This window comes from Manis pentadactyla, chromosome 9 (genome assembly GCF_030020395.1).
Source record: "Manis pentadactyla isolate mManPen7 chromosome 9, mManPen7.hap1, whole genome shotgun sequence".
NCBI classification, from domain to species: Eukaryota; Metazoa; Chordata; class Mammalia; order Pholidota; family Manidae; genus Manis; species Manis pentadactyla.
In genome coordinates this window covers 72,012,450-72,028,778 of record NC_080027.1, presented here as the reverse complement: position 1 = coordinate 72,028,778, position 16,329 = coordinate 72,012,450, and the positions used below count along the sequence as shown (strand labels likewise).

Here is a 16,329-nt window from a genome sequence, read left to right as displayed (position 1 = left end):
GAATTGGAAGCACCCTAAATGTCCATTGACAGATGAATGGATAAAGAAGATGTGGTACATATACACAATGGAATACTACTCAGCCATAAGAAAAGGGCAAATCCTACCATTTTCAGCAACATGGATGGAGCTGGAGAGTATTATGCTCAGTGAAACAAGCCAAGTGGAGAAAGTGAAATACCAAATGATTTCACTCATCTGTGGAATATAAGAACAAAGGAAAAACTGAAGGAACACAACAGCAGCAGAATCACAGAACTCAAGAATGGACTACCAGGTACCAAAGGGAAAGGGACTGGGGAGGATGGGTGGGTAGGAAGGGATAAGGGGTGGGGAGAAGAAGGGGGATATTAAGATTAGCATGCATGGGCGGTGGTGGGAGAAAGGGGAGGGCTGTACAACACAGAAAAGGCAAGTAGGGATTCTACAACATTTTGCTATGCTGATGGACAGTGACTGTAAGGGGTTTATAGGGGGGACCTGGTATAGGGGAGAGCCTAGTAAACATAATATTCGTCATGTAAGTGTAGATTAGTGATAGCAAAAAAAAAAAAAAAGGCAGTTCCTGTGTGGTGACCTCCAATGAATTCTACACAAGGGTATAAAGGGCATATAAAAGTGTAGGCAAAGGGTCTGTTTGTGTTTATACAGAGGATCAATGCCTAATTTGGCTACCCCAAAAATGAACTAAGATATGATATGAAAAAGAACTTCCAACATCAGCACTCTCTGGAAGACTCATGCCAGAAGATGATCATCAAAAAACCCCAACAAAGATCCACGCACTGCTACAGCTGTAGATGCACTCATCCCACCAGTTCCTGGACTTGCCATAGGAATGAAGAAGGAGATATCTAAGCTGGCCTGTGCATACAGTAAAACAAATTTCACTGGATCTATACTGTTGGAACTCAACCAAGAATTAGGAGAAGTGCAAATTGTAGCACTCTAAAATCTTACAACTACAGACTATTTATTGTTAAAAGAACATATGGGAAGCGTTGTTTTAATTTGTCTGATTTCTCTCAGACTGTTCAAGTTCAGTTGGACAATATCCACCATATCATAGATAAGTTTTCACAAATGCCTAAGGTGCCTAACTGGTTTTCTTGGTTTGACTGGAGATGGCTGGTAATTACAGGTATGCTTTGGTTATGTAACTATACTCCTATTATGTTAATGTGTGTGCGCAATTTAGTTAGTAGTTTAAAACCTATACATGCTGAAGTTACTCTACAAGAAGATATATCAAAGAAATAATCAATCTTCCCATGTTTTCTTCCGCCTGCTACTTCTATAGCTTTTCTTCTTCCTTCCTAATTACAACCCTTAAATAGAATTTGTGCCTCATATCAAATTTACCAAGTATCATAATTCTTCCAAGTGGTAAAGATACCTGAAGACAAGTGCTGGGCATAGAAGCCACAGGGCATAAATATGCAAAGAAGTAAAAAGCTAACCTTTTCAAACAATAAGGCTTCTCTCTCACTTACCAACTTAACATTTCCCTGTATGGCCCCGGAAGATGACTGGTTAGCCAGAGACGGGTAAGATTCCTCAAGGGAGGAACAACCTAAGACAGGCACAGTCGCAGGGGGGCCATCAGGTGAGAAATAGGGGATCAACAGAGGTGAGGCTTAGAACCTCACCCCCCCTGTTCTGAGAGAAATCTTCTGCATACATGGATGTTTTATTTCCCTTGTCTAGCTTGGATTAACACATAGTCTACAGGCACACACCTGATCATCTACATTTGCTCTCTTACAACACTAAACTATGTTTTTTTACCTTTATCTTGTATCTACCTACCACTTCAGCATTTTATTAAAAATAATAATAATAAAGAGAGAAATGTGGTATCCACATATAAATCAAGTATAAAAATCAAATGAGTATTCATATTTGAACTGACTGTTTATAGTTCATAATGCATGAGCAAAACCGAAAGTTTCTGTGATGACTGCCCTTGTACTGTTCACCATGTAACTTATTCACTATGTAAGAATTTGTTCTCCATGTAAGAACTTGTTCGTTATGCTTCAGAAGATTGGAGACTGACGAAAATTCGGCTTGGGGTGGATTAATGATTGTGCATTGAGCATTGACCCCCCTATACAGAATTTTATTGTTGTTAACAACCATTTGATCAATAAATATGAGAGATGCCCTCACAAAAAAAAAAAAAAAAAAAGTGCACACTTCCAATTATAAAATAAATAAGTAACCAGGATGTAATGTATAGCATAAGGAATATAGTCAACATATTGTAACAGCTTGGTATGGTGATAGCTGGTACCTAGAATTATCATGTATATAAATGTTAAATCACTGTGTTGTACACCTGAAACTAATGTAATACTGTGTGTCAACTACCCTTCAATAAAAAATAATTATCTACAAAAAAAAAGAGGTGTTACAGGTGCTATCCTTTTCCTACCTTTGAATGTAACATTTCTCCAAAGAGTCTTGATTCCTTCAAATGGAGAATGGTATTTATATCTATCACTGTATATACTCATTGTTATGTCTCAACTCTGTGTTCAACATTCTTTTATTTTCTTCTACTACTGTTATAATTTCAAATAAGTAGGGAAAGTCTAGTCATTTGGGAATAATATAATGAAATCTTTATATCATATCTCATATCAAACTCTATTTTCAAAGAAGTAAGGAATTAAATAAATGAAATTTATTTGTTCATTCTAAAAGTTCACATACATAAAACATACAAAAAAAAAAAAGCCCCAAATTCACCACCTAGAGGTGAGCATTGTTAACAGTTCGATAAACATCCTCTCAGACATCTCTCTGTACTAAACCCTTCCTTCTCTTAATTGGAAAAACTACTGTGGGATGTTAAGAAGTATGCTGATAAAAATGGTTTTCATTCTGAAAAGAAGAGTATTTTACCAATAAATCAATATAAACAGGGTTACTATAACTATGTATATATTTATTTAATTTTGGCATTTTTCTTACAGCCTTCAAATACTAAGTATATTGTCTCTCTAAGTATACTTTTATGTCTCTCTTCAGTCTCTTTCAATCTGTAAGTTCCTTAGACTTTCCTTGTTTTATGGTCTTTATGCTTTTGAGGATTATAGGCCAGATATCTGGTAGAATGTTCCAGAATATAGTCTGAGAAGGGGATTCAGCTTGAGGTCTTTTGTGGACTTATTTGGCCACATATCACTAAGTTTTTGGAACCTAAATTAACCTCTGAATTGGTGTTAGAAAAGAATCTAAAATTTTATGTAAACAGAACTGTGCTTGAACTATATTACTATAATCTGCTTTTCACTCCATCCTATCTTAGATGCTAAGCCCCGTAACCATTCCAGGTCTATCATGCAGAAAAAGCTGTTGCAGAGCCTCTTCTCTATTGCCACTACTGTAGTCTCTGCAGCCACCCTCAGCCTTGGGCCTTATTAAAACCCCCAGTACCCACTACCCTTCAAAGGATAACCAGAATTCCCTTCGAAGACGGTGGGCTCTTGAGCCTAACTAACTAAAGCTGCAGCTTAGACTTCTTTCCTCCATCTCTGGGAGATTTGGTTGGTCTCTTCTTTGTTTCCTAGTGTCACTTTCAAACCATTCCCCCTCCTGTACTTTCTAATAAAACAAAACAAACAAACAAAGAATCAATTTTTAAATAATGTAGCCAATTCCAATCATTCCCCATTTAAGCTGTTATCTTTATCAAGCTTCTGCACATTTCCTTCTACCAACTGAAGATGTTGTAGTTGGTTTACAATCCTAATTCAATGATCTTATTCTCAATCAACACTTCTTATCTTGGCAACTTACTTTGTCCATTTACTACCACTATGAAGGAGGCCACTACCCATTCATTAAACCATCTCTTTCGCCTCATATATCAACAGTAGTTGTCTTCAATTTTTTTCTTCAGCCTGGAGTTTACGGGCTGTTTCCTTTTTTAATATCTTAACCTTCTCTGGCCTTATCTTCAACATTACTCAAGACCCTACCTCCAACCATACAAACCTATGTGCATATACATTCCCTTTTCCTTCCTTTCTCTCCTTCCCTCCACTGGAGGAAATGTTATTACATCTTAAAAGCCAATCCTTCCACACATGCTCTGGGGTACCTCTTGTCTTTTCCAGAAAATATAGCAATAACCCCCTAATATTTATTTCTTATTTCTAATACCAAGCAGTATTCAAAGAGTATTACTTTTAGGCACATTTTATAGATGTGTAAAAGAGATACTGAGTGGCTTAGGAATTATGCCAACTTGTTAGTAATCTTCCCAGTGGCATACAACTAGAAATTGTTATGTCCTCTTCTCTATCTTCATTTGTTCCCTCTACTGAATTTTTCCCATTCACATTTAAACAAAACAGCAAAAGAACTTTCTTCACTCCAAACCTCTTCCAATTATTGCTTTTCTTTGTCCCCTCATGAACAAATTTCTTAAAGAATGATATGACCCCTGCCTATCTTTTATTTATTTATTTATTTATTCATTTATTTATTTATTTTTATTAAGGTATGATTGATATACACTTATGAAGGTTTCACATGAAAAAACAATGTGGTTACTACATTTACCCATATTATCAAGTCCCCACCCATATCCCAATGCAGTCACTGTCCATCAGTGTACTAAGATGCCACAGATCCACTATGTGCCTTCTCTGTGCTACACTGTTCTCCCCGTGATCCCCCACACCATATGTACAAAACATAATACCCCTCAATCCCCTTTGCCCTCCCTCCCCACCCATCCTCGCACACCCCTCCCCTTTGGTAACCACTAGTTCATTCTTGGAGTCTCTGAGTCTGCTGCTATTTTGTTCCTTCAGTTTTGCTTCATTGTTATACTCCACAAATAAGGGAAATCATTTGGCATTTGTCTTTCTCTGCCTGGCTTATTTCATTGAGCATAATGACCTTCAGCTCCATCGATGTTGTTGCAAATGGTAGAATTTGTTTCTTTCTTATGGCTGAATAGTATTCTATTGTGTATATGTACCACCTCTTCTTTATCCATTCATCTACAGATGGACACTTAGGTTGCTTCCATATCTTGGCTATTGTAAAAACTGTTGCCATAAACATAGGGTTGCATATGTCTTTTTGAATCTGAGAAGTTGTATTCTTTGGGTAAATTCCAAGGAGTGGGATTTCCAGGTCAAATAGTATTTCTATTTTTAGTTTTTTGAGGAACCTCCATATTGCTTTCCACAGTGGTTGAACTAGCTTACATTCCCACCAGCAGTGTAGGAGGGCTCCCCTTTCTCCACATCCTCACCAGCATTTGTTGTTCTTAGTATTTTTGATGCTGGCCATCCTTACTAGTGTGAGGTGATATACCACTGTGGTTTAAATTTGCATTTCCCTGATGATTAGTGATGATGAGCATCTTTTCATGTGTCTGTCGGCCATCTGAATTTCTTCTTTGGAGAACTGTCTCTTCATATCCTCTGCCCATTTTTAAATTGGGTTATTAGCTTTTTGGGTGTTGAGGCATGTAAGTTCTTTATATATTTTGGATGTTAACCCCTTGTCAGATATGTCATTTACAAACATATTCTCCCATACTGTAGGATGCCTTTTTGTTCTGTTGATGGTGTCCTTTGCGGTAAAGAAACTTTTTAGTTTGATGTAGTCCCATGAGTTCATTTTTGCTTTTGCTTCCCTTGCTCGAGGAGATGTGTTCAGGAAGAAGTTGCTCATGCTTATATTCAGGAGATGTTTGCCCATGTTGTCTTCTAAGAGTTTTATGGTTTCATGACTTACATTCAAGTCTTTGATCCACTTCGAGTTTACTTTTGTGTATGGGTTAAACAATAATCCAGTTTCATTCTCTTGCATGTAGCTGTCCAGTTTGCCAACACCAGCTATTGAAGAGTCTGTTATTTCCCCACTGTATATCCATTGCTCCTTTATCATATATTAATTGACCAAAAATGGTTGGGTTTATATCAGGGCTCTCTAGTCTGTTCCACTGTTCTATGGGTCTGTTCTTGTGCCAGTACCAAATTGTCTTGATTACCATGGCTTTGTAGTAGAACCTGAAGTTGGGGAGCGTAATGACCCCAGCTTTATTCTTCCTTCTCAGAATTGCTTTGGCTATTTGAGGTCTTTTCTGGTTCCATATGAATTTTAGAACGATTTTCTCTAGTTCATTGAAGAATGCTATTGGTATTTTGATAGGAATTGCATTGAATCTATAGATTGCTTTAGGCAGGATGTTCATTTTGACAATATTAATTCTTCCTACCCAAGAGCATGGGATGAATTTCCATTTATTGGTATCTTCTTTAATTTCTCTCATGAGTGTCTTATAGTTTTCAGGGTATAGATCTTTCACTTCCTTGGTTAGGTTTATTCCTAGGTATTTTATTCTTTTTGATGCAATTGTGAATGGAATTGTTTTCCTGATTTTTCTCTCTCTGTTAGTTCATTGTTAGTGTATAGGAATGCCACATATTTCTGTGTATTAATTTTGTATCCTGCAACTTTGCTGAAGTCAAATATTAGATCTATTAGTTTTGGAGTGGATTCTTTAGGGTTTTTTTTGTATAATATCATGTCATCTCCAAACAGGGACCATTTAACTTCTTCCTTGCCAATCTGGATGCCTTTTATTTCTTTGTGTTGTTTGATTGTCATGGCTAGGACTTCCATGTCTGAGACCTGGAAAACATTCTTGATACTCCCTCTACCTTTCCCTGACTCCAGTGAAATCAAAGAGATGAGAGAAGTAGCTAGCAATCAGATTAGGTAAGGACATGTAGGGTCTCAAATTCTTATAGGATCTTTGTTAGAATGTGGGTTGATTATTCTTAGTGAGATCAGAGGTCATTGGAGGGTTTAAGCCTTAAGCCCATAGTAGTGGTTAAAAGCTGACTTATGCTGTAAAACTGTACTGTCTTAAAATGATAGCCACTAGTCACATATATTTATTTACATTTAAGTTAATTAAAATAAAATTTCAGTATTTGCTGATTGGGTATAGGAAGGGGAGAGAGAGAACAGAGTCAAGGGTCAAAGATTATTAATGGAAGAGTTGAAATTTGGAAGGATATACATAAATAAGAGAGTGAATGCTTATGGGGAAAATGACTGGGATTAGAATGTAGGAGTAAGGTGGGAAATAATAAAACAAACTCCATGCATACTAATGAAGATAACTTGCTAGGATGCCAGGATGAACTAAATTCAGTATACCCAAAGGCCCCCTTGAAGGACAGAAAGAAAAAAACAAAGGTAGACATGTAAACAAGTGGTTTCTCTTAACTTTAAATTTTCAGATACTATCTTTTTTCCTTTAAGTATATCACCAGCAGAAAAGGAGACTGGTAAAAACCCTCCTTATACTTATATCTTGCCTTTCTACCAGCTATGAGACTTGTATTACTATATTATTCACTATATCATTTTAATAAAATAGCTTATAGTATACTTATGTAACTTTTTGACTTATGTTCTGAACTGTTAGTTTTACTAGAAACTCCCCAAATCCCTTTCTCATGAGTGAATTTTTTATTTGTAGGTATCTAAAGATACTGTGATTCTCTGCTTCTCCATCTACGAGATCTGTATTTTTGAAATACAATATACTAATACATGGCTATGCTTTAGTTATGATTAATCCCACTAAATCTTTGTGCTACAGTTAAAAACAAGGCTATAGTTGATATGAGTTATTGCTATGCTTTCTTCATTGACTCACTAATTCATCAACTATCAACTCAACACCTGTGTTCTAGATTCAGTGAATCGATGAAGACAGCATAACCCCATAACCCTTTTCCTGAAGGATTTCCTATGCTTGAGGAGGAAGATAATGTAGACAAGAGAGATAACTGCAGTGTAATATATGGTAAGTGTTCTGACAGAGTATGAACAAAAGTACAGGGAAAGTATGGGGGTGCATAACTGTAATTGTCTAGGGAAGAGTGCATTTTTAGAGGTTTCATTTAAGCTAGTAAAGAGACTTGGCAGGAGAAGAAAAATAGAATGACAACTAAAGTCTTAAATAATATTTCTATCTTTTTCCATTGATTTTCTCCTAGAAATTCTCCTCAGTTGTTAACTGTTTCTCTCAGAATTCAATTCATTCAATTTAATCAACAAAAAGCTTTTAACTAATTTAAGAAACTACTAGCTGTTGTTGGATAACTATAAAAACAAAATCTTGCATTTCAAGAAATATATTAAGACAAATTCATTCTATTTACTACCAACTGTTTGCACACTCACTATTTAAGACCTGACATATGTATAACCAAAAAGTGTAAAATTTTTGAAATGTCATATGATTAAAAAAAAAAAAGTAACATTTTACAATATAGCATTATGAGTCACTGTGGATTCCCATAACAAAATACCACAGACCGGGTGGCTTAAACAACAAGAATTAATTTTGTTCTGGAGACTAGAAATCCAAGATCAAGGTGCCAGCAGGACTAGTGTCTGGTGAGAGCTCCCCCATTGGGATGCAGATGGCCAGCTTTTCGTTGTGTGCTCACATGGTCTTTCCTAGGTGTGCACTCAAGGAGAGAGTGGTGGTTAGCTTGGTGTCTCTCTTTTTTAAGGACACCAATTCTATTGATCAGGGTCCAACCCTCATGAACTCTCCTAATCCTAATAAATTCCCAAAGGCCCCATCTTTAAATGCCACCACATTGGGGATTAGGGCTTCAACATATGAGTTTGGGGCAGGACACAAAGTCTTGTACAGCAGGTTAGGCAGTATGTTAGCAGATTCATTAATAAATAAGAAAACAGAGACACCATCTCCAACCATCTCCATGTGAAGAATGGAAATCTTTCTAGTGAGGAAACCTGTTCTTGGAATAGCTTTTGGCAAAGTTTAATTAAAAACTATGGCAATTAAAAAAAATCTTAGACTATAGAATTATTCCCCAAATCAGTGTCTATCATTGTTTTATGACTCAGATGATCTGATTTATGACAATGAAATATAACAAAACCATTGGTAATATTACTGTGATACACCTTAATTTTTTATACCCAGGCTTAATTTGAAGTTTTAAAGTATACATATGAACATTTTCCATAGGCAAGCCTATCAATAATTTTAAATTAGTTAATGCAAATTTTAAATTTACTTCAGTTTTTCTTAGTGTAAAAACAATCTTTATGTATTTCAACAGTACCTTTAGAAGTTATGATATTATGTGTTTTATCCTCACATATGAAGTGGGACATAACTATACCCTCTATTCTTGATTATTAGAAAAGTATAGACAACTGCAAAGCTTAGCTTTATTGTTTTATAAATGAACTAGTAAAATTCATTTTAGTGAAATGAGCACATGCTTTTCATAAATTAACATAAATCTCACATGGTAAAGTACCCATTTTTAATTTAATTACATGTTTAAAGTTTGATTACACTTAATTAAGCATTTAAGTTTAATATGAAATAAATGAATTATCAGTTAACTATTATGAAATGAAACATTGCCTTGATAATTAAAATCTATAAATTTTCCTTTTCTGTGCAAAACTGCTAGTTCTCAAAAAAAAAATCTGAAACAATGTATTGTAAAGACTATGGGACTATTTTCACAGCTGATCAAAGTGCAGTTCTTCTGGCATCCAGCTTCTTGCACTGTGCATTTCCTGGAGCAGTAAAGTGGGGCAGTCCAGTACAGAGAAGAGAGCAGAGGTTTTTGAGACTTGGGTTTAGGTGGGTGACTTAGTCACTTAAGACTGAAACAGTGGGAAAGCTGCTTAGCATATCTGACCTTAAATTTCCTGTAAAATGTGGGTAATATTACTTCTCCCAGAGGGTTGTGGGGAGGATTACATGAGCTATCCCAAGGCCAAATGCCTGGAACATTGTCTGACATGGAACAGGTATATAGCAAATATTAATTACCTCCTCCTTTTTGTTGCTGCATGAATGAACAAAAGCCTTGTACTTTGTGGCTTTAAAAAAGTTTTATCCTTATAATATTTCTTGAATTACAAAAGTAACACCACATTATTATAAATTTACTTACATTGTACTTAATGAACATTTTACATTTTTTATTTCCTTATGCTCTCCATAAATGGTAGCAGTATAGCATTACTGCTAACACAGATTTTTGAGTAAGAAAGACTTATGAATCTCGGTTCCACCATTTACTATTTGAGAAACCATGGAAAACTTATTTTGACCTATTTATCAAGCCTGCATTTATAAGTACATCTGGTTCAGTGAACGGCAAAAACGAAATTTTTTTCATTCATTTTTTTCACAGGAGGATATTTATTTTCACTGAATTCAAGGGATTTGCCCAAGGTTAACAGGAGGATGGACTTAGTACTGGGACTCAGATTTTTAAACAAAAATTTATCAATGCTCTTTCCTCCATAAAGGTAAGGTAAAGACAAAGAACACCAAAATCTTTTGAAGCAGTAAAGGAAAAAGAAAAAGAGAGATCTGACTGGTTAAAGCTGGCTCTATCACTTAATAGTTGAGCCTCAGATAAATCACTTCTGTGAATTTTGTTATCTTCTTCTGGCAAATGGGAATATGTACCTTTATAGGATTGATACCAGGATTACACTAGATAACAAACATAAAGAATGTGGCAGAGTGACTGACATATAGCAGTCATTCAAAAACAGCAGCTATTAATACTAAGACAACATCAAAGCACCACTTTTTATAAGTCTCTGGCCATAGACTAGAAAGGCTATCATGAAGAAAATTTTTTTTTGGTAATAGATTTAATAAAAATAAATAGAATAGTCTTCACTGAATTCTCAGGTAGTATTTCTGTAAGAGAGACTAGATTTTTAAATCATTCCAGTTCACGAATTCCTAACTATTAAAACTCCACTTAATAGTTCATCTCACTCTGAAAATAATGATTTTACAGTATGAAAGAAAATAGGGGGAATAACCTATCCCATGGATTATCTCCCCTTGATCCAACTGCAATAAGAATTGAAATGAAGTATTCTTAACACTTATAAATTATTCAATGTAATTTTCAGAGTTTGACATAATAAATAACACTATAACATGTTGGCTGGTTCAATACTTAAAACTCTTCATTGTAAAACTCAAACCCTAAATTCTCTTAAGTCACCTAAAAAAATACAGATTGCTTTATTTATGGCATAACTAGAAATAGAAAGCCTTTTAATATATTAAATTTTGGAAAACTTTCTGAGAGAGCACTTAACTGAAAAACATGGAGCAGTAGCACTACTTTATACCAGTGTCACATCTGTTATATTCAGTAAGTAATATTTAGGTGTCTACTTGCATTTAGGGCTGAAAGACCCTGATTTAGAACTATTCCACATTTTTTTGAAAATAAAGACAACAGTTATTATAAATTTGGTATCCACACTTTCTAAGATGCAAATTGAGAGTAGTAGCAGGTCCAGCAGTTACAGAACCACAAGAAGAAAACTACATATAATGAAATAATATGAAACCTACAAAAACTTAAGGTTACATATTATGTAGGAAACTAACATTTACTATTAGGATATGTATCCCAGATATGAAATCTTTCAAAGAAGGTGGTAAAAATATAATCTATTAACCTTTACAGTCACAATTGGGTCATTAACTTACCAGGGTTCTATGTTAAGAGCTGATATTTTTTCTGGAAGAAAAAATCCATGCCATTTTGAAGCCTCAATTAGTTCTTGTGGTATCTTTTTTGATACATCATAATAGTGGCCAAATCTTGATGATGACACTGGTCTAGCCTATTAAGAAAACCCATATTGGTTGTTAAAAAAATATTATTGTGTCTTTAAACTATAATTTATTTGTCCTACATTCAGCAAAACAGATATATTTATTCACTTTAAAGCTAATAAGGAAGAGCTGATATATTTCAAAGAAGCACATACAACTTTGATTATTTTAAACTATCCATAGTTAGAAATCAACATTTTCATCTTCCATTTTCACTCCTGATGATTCCCTAACTTTGATAAGAATTTAAACATCTCTTTCCTTTTTTAGTATACTGTGTACCTCCTCAAGATAAAAAATAAAATATACATAAGTCTTAATTATTTTTTAAAGACTCCAGGATTTAATGACAAATTAAATATGCAATTGCAAAGAACTAATGAAAACTTAAGTAAAACTAAATTGGTGAGGGGCCCAAAATATACTAGCTATTCAAATATAAACTGAGCATCATTTTAAAACTAAATTCTTACAAGATGGTATGTGTATGCATATTCAAACATTTTGTAACCTTAAAATTAAGCTTATAGTACAAAATATACTGGGATACTCCAGAGGGGAACAAAGCACATGATAAAGTGGGAGAATGCATCTAAGCTATGTTAGATAATTCAGAAACCTGGCATAATCATTAGTTCATTGATAATTCCTTTTTGAGCTTTCTACTAACAATTTATCCAGCAAATCATCTTTCTCATAAACTCTAATTATTATTGATGCTGATTTTATTTACATAGGATAGTAAAGCCTGGTAATATAACATTATTATATTGTTCTGAACGGACTCTGGGCTAATTTTTTTTATTCAGCACATTAGAGATATATGTTCACCTCTATTCAAAGTTAAACTACTAACAGATTTCACCTGACACTAGTGTCTAATGAAATCTCTGACTTTAATTGACATGATTTGCACTGTCCTGAATGCTACAAATTTCAGAACGTGCAACAAAAGATGATTCTCTGCAGAAACTGAAGAACTATACACAATTAGAACCTAACTTATCTTACTAAGTAACTGATAACTTTGTAATTTAGATAAGAAACACATTTGCTTGACACTAGATATTTTCATTTTAAGACTTCAAGGACTCATAACCTTAAATGCCTACAAACATCAAATTATATAGTAACAAAATAAAAATTAAAGTCTAATAGAAACATTATTTTCAGAATCAGACTGTGGGTTTGACAAGTTTTCTAAATGAAATTTTAGACTGTTCATCCCACCATAAGGTACTTATTTCCATTAATGAAAGAGGCCTATTAATTGGTCAATCTCATTTTTTCAATACAATATACACAGAGGTATGGCTCCCAAAACATGATTTATCTTTTTACCATGAAAGTACTGACAAATTATGCAACATTAAAATATGTTCTTAAGAGCAGGGTGTAAAGTTTTTAAATGTAAAGTTATTAGTCTAAAGCAATTTAAACAAGGTCTGTTCTTTGGCCTATAATCTATTCTTTATCCGGATTATAGTTCAGAATGTTTTTACTGCAATCTCGGTTAGAGCTCATCTTTTTATTGTGTAAGTCCAAGCCCCCTTAATGTTTTAGAAAGGCCTTGACTAACTGAACTTTGATCTGATGTCTTCATTGAGAAAAACACCAGGTTGCCCATTTCAGATGCAAATCCCTCTAAGGCCCAATAGAATTTAGTAAAGACAGCAAAAAAGAAGAAACAAGAAGTTTCCAGGATCCTCTTTGAGAATCCTGGGGCACACTGGTGTCCTTAATCCACACTGCTGCAAGGATTAAGGTAGGTGATAACCTTTCCTGATTCAAAAGAATAAGCAGAGTGCCTACAAACTGGGTGGAGACCAGGATTTGGTAATAATAAAACACCATGCAATAAAAGCTTGGTCTGTGTCAGAAGCCCCTGAAAAGGCCTCAATGTACCACATTCCCAGGCTTAGTAGGGAAGCTTGCAAAAGCCTACCTGAATCAAATAAGCATGAATAATCTATTTTAGCAGACTGGCCATGGGGAGTAAGAAAGAAAGAGAGACTTTTCCCTTCTTTTAAGTTTGAGTTAATAAATTTATTAGTGGATTGAAGATTCTTGAAGTCCTATGCAGTCAAAGAAACATGCTAGATTGCCAAGAAGCAAAGTATGCTTTTTAAGCTGCTGTCTCTATTAATGTTTCTAAATATTAATGTAATAGAAATCTCAGATTTGGGATGAATTAAGGCAGAAAATTGATTTCACGCAGTGACAGTTTACAAATAGAACACAAATAATTCATTAAAATGCAAAAATAAATTTGGAAACTTTTATTACAATTAAGTTATTAATTTTTTTAGAAATTAAGAGTAGGTACAGTAACTGTTCACAAGGTAGACAATAAAAATTTTATCAATGATGAAAAACTTTAATCCCTCAATAAAAAATGAAAATGAAAAACAAATATACTGTTATAGGAAAAAACAATTTTGTAAGCTTTTTCTATCCAAGACACATAACATATAATCAGATTTTTGAAATGCTGTGAAATCTTTTTAGGTCTAGGGTTGTAAAACAAAGACTTAAAATTTATTTTGTTTAAAAAAGGCAACTAAATGCTTTAAATCTAATAATAATAATAATACTCCGTGAAAAACTGTCAACACTGAAAAGTAGATGCATAAAAAAAAATCAAACTATCATCAATAACTAGTCAGTTTACTCAGTTTGATAGGAACATGTTCCTTTTGTTTTACATTATGAAAAGTCCTGTTTCACATTTGTAACTGCCCTTTAATTTTGTCAACTGTCAAAGAGAGTATGCTGAAATGGTATCATTACTATGATAAGGGAAAAAGAACTATGAATGGGAGGGCCAGGAGGAGCACAGGGTGACAAAACAGTATCACCCACCCCCTCCAGGATGCCAGGAACGGAACTTTCAGAGAAAAATTTGCATCACAAGCAGTCTAAAAAAGGCATTTTCTTATTATTGTTATCATTTCTTATTTCTCAGTATGGCATAACAGAAAAGTAAGAATCTAAATGGTTACTAAACTATTTTGAGCCTCAGTTCAATCACCAGAAATAGAGGTAATAATAACTATTTTAGTTGGCTTTTGTGAGGACCTAATATCATACTGGCAATGAAAATTTATAAGTTGTAAAGCACTATATAAATGTTATCAATTATTATTATTATTGTGCCATGATTCACTAGAGAATCAGAAGATCCATCACTATCCTTTGTAAATACATTGCCTTATTAGAAAAATGATGTTTGTTTTCATCTACAACATGCCACATCTATCACAGGACTGTTGTGGCTGAACCACTAAGACAGAAAGTCAAAGAGGAATGAGAATTTAATATAATAAAGATCCAATAAACTGTCATGAATTGCTGGAGCCATTGTAGGCATGGGTAGCAGAGTTCTAGAATATTGAAGAAATTAAGTCTGAGACTATGCTTTAGTCTAGCAATTCTTGGGGTGAAGAGGGAATAGGATTTGATGATTGAACAGGGGAGAGGGCATGTCCACCCGGGAGAAAACATCAAAATCACAGGCAGAGGGAAGGGGGTCTTTTAAAAATTACTCATCTCTCCACCTGGAAAAAGCACTGCTTTATTTATGCTTTACTCATCTATTATTATTGACTTAGGTGTGCATATTCTTACCCTTTCTTGTGCCCCCTAAATGGGAATATGACTACACTCTTAGGACTTGGTTACAACTTATACAAAAAGGCATCTCTGATTTAAGTAGTTTTGGACTGTTTGTTTAATCTTTACTCACAATAGTGTTAACTATATTTTATCCCCCCAAAAATACAGAAAACACAGGGTTTTACTGTTTTAAAACTGATAATGGTAAAGTAACATCTAAATTTATAAAGTATGTGGTGATAAGTCATCACCAAAATCTACCAGTCTTGGCAAAACATCATAAAGTTTTTGTGACAGGCAAATATATGCACTGGTGACATTTTAAGGAAAAGCAAGAAGCCAGAGATGATCCTTTTTTCTAAACTTGACAGAACTCACTTATAAATACTAGTAAACTTAGGTTTGACCATTGACTGTAAATTAAAAATAAGCTGTTATTTTATTTGTATTTATCAGCACAACTTAACAGTGTCATATTTAATTCACACACTATGTAACTCATTTACTCATGTATTCAACAAATAACTACTGAGCACCCATTATATGTCAATAAAATAAAATAGCCAATCCCTTTCTCTCCTTGAGCTCACATTCTAGTAGGAAGAGACAAACAATATATTATCTGCTAGGTGATGATAAATGCCCTGAAGAAAAATAAAGGAGTGAAAGGAGATGTTAGAGAAGAGTAATTTTTATTATATGGAGTGACAAAAAGGAAGACATTCCTGATTATGTCTTTTTTTGAGGTGACGTGAAGAAAACGGGAGAATAAGTCATCTGTGGAAGATTACTGTAAGAAGAGCACAGTTTCTTAGAACACTCAAGTTATAAACCTTGAAAACTGTGCACTGGGTTTATGTGTTAACATGAAACCTCTGAGAAGTTTACTTCCATAGATAATCAGAACACTGGCAGGCACACCGCACCCTAAAAAGAAGAACAGAATAAGCACTACTCACGTATATGTAAAGGGGGAAGGAATAGCGCCTATAATCATAACA

At 34.4% G+C, this 16,329-nt stretch overlaps 1 protein-coding gene across 7 annotated transcripts in view; it reads right to left on the bottom strand.

Annotated features, from left to right (window-relative positions):
• The window catches only part of ELP4 (elongator acetyltransferase complex subunit 4), a 248,100-nt gene that overhangs the window by 171,588 nt on the left and 60,183 nt on the right, over positions 1-16,329 (bottom strand). For all 7 annotated transcript variants that reach the window (XM_057507527.1, XM_057507529.1, XM_036891834.2 and 4 more), the window contains exon 5: positions 11,585-11,721. In XM_057507527.1, coding sequence (XP_057363510.1) covers positions 11,585-11,721 — 137 coding nt within the window. The remainder of the gene's footprint in view (positions 1-11,584; positions 11,722-16,329) is intronic.